General features: G+C 36.7%; 1 protein-coding gene across 1 annotated transcript in view; it reads right to left on the reverse strand.

Annotated features, from left to right (window-relative positions):
* Window positions 1–1,796: 1,796 nt before the first annotated feature.
* LOC107561596 (mitochondrial import inner membrane translocase subunit TIM44-like) overlaps window positions 1,797–6,220 on the reverse strand; it is an 11,848-nt gene continuing 7,424 nt past the window's right edge. The window contains exons 7-13 of the mRNA XM_016246068.1: window positions 5,829–5,914; window positions 5,385–5,477; window positions 4,405–4,529; window positions 4,267–4,317; window positions 4,088–4,177; window positions 3,784–3,894; window positions 1,797–2,495 (exon numbers count right to left, since the gene is read on the reverse strand). Coding sequence (XP_016101554.1) covers window positions 2,376–2,495; window positions 3,784–3,894; window positions 4,088–4,177; window positions 4,267–4,317; window positions 4,405–4,529; window positions 5,385–5,477; window positions 5,829–5,914 — 676 coding nt within the window. The 3' untranslated portion in view covers window positions 1,797–2,375. The remainder of the gene's footprint in view (window positions 2,496–3,783; window positions 3,895–4,087; window positions 4,178–4,266; window positions 4,318–4,404; window positions 4,530–5,384; window positions 5,478–5,828; window positions 5,915–6,220) is intronic.

Here is a 6,220-nt window from a genome sequence, read left to right on the forward strand (position 1 = left end):
GAACATTTTTATCGCCCAGGCCTACGTTGAAACACTCTGAAAGAAGAAAACGTTAAGGCCAATCTTAAAGATACAATCTGTAATTGATAAAACTACATAACCAGGACCAAACAGACGTCAACCATTGTCGCAACAATTCCAGACCGTATCTCGGTTTAAGACGCCTGGGGAGGTTTAGTTATATTCAGATACAATACAATAGAAATTAAGTACTTTTATTATAATTATTATTCTTCCACACTGTTATTGATAGCTTGGTAGAATGGCACTTGATAACCACTCGACTTCACATGTTCCTTCCAGAACAGGTAAACGGACAATACGCACAAACAAAAACGAGTCTCTTAGTCTTTCAGACTGATGGGGATTCGGTCCAATGGCGTTGAGTCCAACCGTCTGCCATTTTGGCTCACCGCGAACAACCCTGCGGTTCATGGTAGAGCTCTGGAAGAAACCGATAGGGGCGGAGCTATGTAAAACAAGCCAATGTGTGTGGCTCCGCCCCCAGTTGAGCCACGCCCCCGATCCCTCCCCTCGTGTCCCCATTGAGGAAGCCGTTGTTTACAGGATTTGCTCAGTGCTGGAAGCGGAGATGTCTAAGAGTCTCCAGGCGGCGTAAGGGTTCAACTCGTCCTGATCTCGACACAACGCCCAAACGTACATCATCCTGAGAACCTTTTCCTGTGGAATGCACAAATGCAACGAATGTGTGAATTTCATGAAAACGTACATTTTTCGTTACAAAATCAAAATATTTGTATTCTGTTTTAGTCAAATTAAGATTTTTTTTTTTTGCATTAAGATTTTACATTTTCAAAAATATAAAAATTTAATTTTAAATCTAAATTAAAAACATTTCATAATTTACATTACTCTCAATATAGACTTTTGTTAACTTAATCACTGTAGTACAATTACTTATTTAATTGTTCAATTTAATCAACTTTAATAATTTAATAAAATCTATCATTTTTTTTCCCCTTCAAATTAGTCAGAATATATAAATAATATAATAAATTAAAATTGATTTTCAAAAATACAATTCATATTAAAGGAATAATTCATATAGTCATTGTGTTTAATTAGAATTATGGGGGAAGTTGCTTAAATAATGCAGCGCATTAATTGTCAATTCAAATAACTGTCTATAAAAATGAGCATAACGCCTAAATTAACATATATAAATCAAATATAATTTTGTAAACTGCATAAACAATTATGAACAAAACAGCATCATGTGTTTATGCATTGCTTAGCCTAATACAAAGAGCCAAATCGCCGATCACAAAGATTGCATTTAAAAACATATGAGACGCAGTGAAATGAAATAAACCTTCACAAATTCGCGCCGCGTTTTCTAAACGTTAAAACGGTTTTAACTTTGCATGACTTTCTTTGCATCTCTTGCATGAGACGCGTGTGCAGTACTCATATTCGTCCGTGTAAAAATGTGCTGAATACGCGTTCTGTGTGAATTTAACCAAATCAAGATCTTCTACGCATTGAGCTACTATATTTCTATAATATTTTGAACGAATAGCACAGCAGCGGCGCGTCTCGTGGGCTAGACTAACAAAACATTAAAATGCAATGTCACTTACATCATTATCACCGCATCTCGTGCTCCACTAATGACGCTCCCTGACGCACTCCTAACATTCGATTGTACTATTTTTGCATTCAAATACAAATGATTATTTTAAATTAGACTAATATTCATTCTTTATTCACAATCTCCTCATCACAGGCAGGCACAGCACTCAATTCAGTATGTGTTCGTGTTTGTGTGTGCACCCATAGCACGTGCCTATATCGAACATTTTTATCGCCCAGGCCTACGTTGAAACACTCTGAAAGAAGAAAACGTTAAGGCCAATCTTAAAGATACAATCTGTAATTGATAAAACTACATAACCAGGACCAAACAGACGTCAACCATTGTCGCAACAATTCCAGACCGTATCTCGGTTTAAGACGCCTGGGGAGGTTTAGTTATATTCAGATACAATACAATAGAAATTAAGTACTTTTATTATAATTATTATTCTTCCACACTGTTATTGATAGCTTGGTAGAATGGCACTTGATAACCACTCGACTTCACATGTTCCTTCCAGAACAGGTAAACGGACAATACGCACAAACAAAAACGAGTCTCTTAGTCTTTCAGACTGATGGGGATTCGGTCCAATGGCGTTGAGTCCAACCGTCTGCCATTTTGGCTCACCGCGAACAACCCTGCGGTTCATGGTAGAGCTCTGGAAGAAACCGATAGGGGCGGAGCTATGTAAAACAAGCCAATGTGTGTGGCTCCGCCCCCAGTTGAGCCACGCCCCCGATCCCTCCCCTCGTGTCCCCATTGAGGAAGCCGTTGTTTACAGGATTTGCTCAGTGCTGGAAGCGGAGATGTCTAAGAGTCTCCAGGCGGCGTAAGGGTTCAACTCGTCCTGATCTCGACACAACGCCCAAACGTACATCATCCTGAGAACCTTTTCCTGTGGAATGCACAAATGCAACGAATGTGTGAATTTCATGAAAACGTACATTTTTCGTTACAAAATCAAAATATTTGTATTCTGTTTTAGTCAAATTAAGATTTTTTTTTTTTGCATTAAGATTTTACATTTTCAAAAATATAAAAATTTAATTTTAAATCTAAATTAAAAACATTTCATAATTTACATTACTCTCAATATAGACTTTTGTTAACTTAATCACTGTAGTACAATTACTTATTTAATTGTTCAATTTAATCAACTTTAATAATTTAATAAAATCTATCATTTTTTTTCCCCTTCAAATTAGTCAGAATATATAAATAATATAATAAATTAAAATTGATTTTCAAAAATACAATTCATATTAAAGGAATAATTCATATAGTCATTGTGTTTAATTAGAATTATGGGGGAAGTTGCTTAATCATATCTATCCATAATAAAAATAATATAAATTAATTAATATAAATAAATAAATGATATAATTCTTAATAGTTTTATAAACAGGGTTTTTTAGGTTAAATATTTTTTTCTTTTGATTTCTGTGGGGTGAATAATGATATTAATAATAATATTATTATTTCTATGAATATTATTATTAATAATATCATCTTATATAATTATCTAAAATAAATATTTTTACATAAAATATATATTTAAATATTTTTCTATGTATTTAAGTAATTTTTAATTTTTTAATTTTTTTTTATTTAAAAACAAAAACAATTAATATTAAATTCACATTTAATATATAGACATGTTTAATTGAATATTTAAATATTTTGTATATATATATATATATTAGATAGATAGATAAATAGATAGATACGTAACTAAATATTTTTGGGAAATTTGCTGTTTTATTTTATTTTATTACATAAAAAATATATCTTGTATTTTTTTTCAGTTTTGATTTTAGGGTTTAATATGACCTGGACATGAGATTTACCCAACAGCTAATGAGAATCAGACATTTTGCAGGAGAATCTTTATGTAGAAACTAAAAATGAGCTTTTAAATGATTTATTCAAACACATGACATTCAGCCGTGTGAAATAAAACAGCGTTTCTAATATCCACGACCGTCTGAACTCAGCGACTCGAGGGCACTGTCCAGCGAAAATTAACTACAACCTCCTAGTGTGCAGAAACATCCCTGGTGTGTCGTTACATTTGGCCTTTGAGCAGATTTATATCCGGTGGCTTCTGTGAACTGCCCAGCCACGGCGGCTCCAGAGGTGATTCACTAGCGCTAACGTCATCACTAATGCTAGCGCTCACTCACCGGGTCGCCCTCCACCACTTCACCCTTCACGTTACGGATGACCATCACCAGCTGAGCCTGGAAGGTGATGATGAGAACGGGACCTTGCTCCATCATCTTCCCCATCGCCAACTAAACAGAAAAAAAACAACCAAAACGAGTTACTTTATACATCTGGAGAAGACGACGATGATGCTATAATAAAATTCAGACGCTCCGATATCCCATTATTCTGAATTATACGTCCATCAGGACGCTCTGATGGAGTTACTGGGCCATTAGCATGCAGCAGATGGATGTTATGCGTCTTTCCGATGGTTCTTACGTCAATGTTATCAATGTCCAGGATCTTGGAGTGGAACTGGAGACCCATGGCTTTGGCCTGCTGGATGGGGTGAGCCAGCTGACTGTACGTCTGCAAGCAAAACCAGTGAAAAACCAGCGTTACACCATCAACTTTACACCAGAATCTGTGACAGCAGAGGTGGTTTGCGGGACACTCACGGCCTCGTAGCACCAGTCCTTCAGGACGTCCAGCTCTCCCTGGATCATGGCCTGCAAACAGAGCGAATGTTCAGCTTTTGCTTGCCTTCAGTTTTTCGGGGTTCAAGAGCAAAGCATGCTGGGGGTTCGGGGTCTCACCTCGAGGATGTTGGGAATGATGTCCCGCTCGCACTGCTTCAGGAATGAGTCCTTGTCGAAGTTCGGATCCACCTTCAGGATCTCGGTCAGAACCTCAGACATCTCGGTTTTAGAGAACAAGCCGCCTGAGAAGAGCAGAGAACACTTACGATGATTCATCTGATTGTCCATCTATCTGTCAATCTAGCCAACTGTTATCTGTTATTATTAGCCAAACTGTTATCTATCTATCTATCTGTCAATCATCTATCTATCTATCTATCTATCTATCTATCTATCTATCTATCTATCTATCTATCTGTCTATCTATCTATCTAGCTATCTGTCTGTCTGTCTGTCTGTCCATCTATCTGTCTGTCTGTCTGTCTATCTATCTGTCTGTCTGTCTGTCTGTCTATCAATCATCTATCTATCTGTCTGTCTGTCTATCTGTCTGTCTGTCTGTCAATCATCTATCTATCTATCTATCTATCTGTCTGTCTGTCTGTCTAACAATCATCTATCTATCTGTCTGTCTATCTGTCTGTCTGTCAATCATCTATCTATCTATCTATCTATCTGTCTGTCTGTCTGTCAATCATCTATCTATCTGTCTGTCTGTCTATCGGTCTGTCTGTCTAGCTGTTAATCATCTATCTATCTATCTATCTATCTATCTCTGTCTATCTATCTGTCTATCAATCATCTATCTATCCATCTATCTATCTGTCTGTCTGTCAATCATCTATCTGTCTGTCTGTCTGTCTATCAATCATCTATCTATCTATCTGTCTGTCTGTCTGTCAATCATCTATCTATCTATCTGTCTGTCTGTCTGTCTGTCTATCAATCATCTATCTATCTGTCTGTCTGTCTGTCTGTCTGTCTATCTGTCTGTCTGTCTGTCAATCATCTATCTATCTGTCTGTCTGTCTATCGGTCTGTCTGTCTAGCTGTCAATCTATCTGTAAATCTAAACAGAAATGCAGTGGTGTTTTTACCGATGATGTCAGTCATTTTGTCAGTGACGGCGCGGGACGCTCTGATTAAGGCGTTGTCACTCTCGTCGTACTTCATCTTCATCTCAAAGAACCCTGGGAGGAGGACAGCTCATGAAATGACTCAGGATAATAACATGGCACATATTGTGAGTCGTTCTCTCAGAGCAACAATCTGACGCTAAAACAAATGTGTCACAACATGCTTTGGGCAACACGCAGCATTCAATCGTGAAGGGAAAACAGTCTCTGAGCCGACGGGCTGCGACTGCTCGTTACGGAGTCTCATTATCACTACGCCTAACGAGCCTCTAATTGATGCAGTGAACTCTTCAACACAGCTAACATCCAGAGCCGCTCCTGAACAGAGCAGCTGTGAACATACAGCAGATCCCTGCAGCACAGCGCCATCTATTGATCACACATGAGCATTTCAGTCAAACTCACTGTTAAAAACAACATTGTTGTCCTTGAATTCCTTCCACTGCTGATACCATTTAGAGTCCTTGTGCAGCACGACACCCATCGCCTCCCTTTAAAATAAAGAAAAACACGCTGAAACAATCTTGGAATAGACACACATGCAGTATATATTAAAAAAAAAATTTTTTTTAATGTATTTACATGTATATATTCATATTCATATCATTTATAATATATATAAATGTATTTAATATATAAACGTAACATATTTTTTCTTAAATATATACATGCATGTATGTGCATTTATATATACATAATAAATATACACAATACACACACACACATATATTATGTAAACAAAACTTTTATTTTGGATGCAATTAATCGCGATTAATCGTTTGACAGCACTAATATAT

This window comes from Sinocyclocheilus grahami, unplaced genomic scaffold (genome assembly GCF_001515645.1).
Source record: "Sinocyclocheilus grahami isolate Dianchi unplaced genomic scaffold, SAMN03320097.WGS_v1.1 scaffold782.1, whole genome shotgun sequence".
NCBI classification, from domain to species: domain Eukaryota; kingdom Metazoa; phylum Chordata; class Actinopteri; order Cypriniformes; family Cyprinidae; genus Sinocyclocheilus; species Sinocyclocheilus grahami.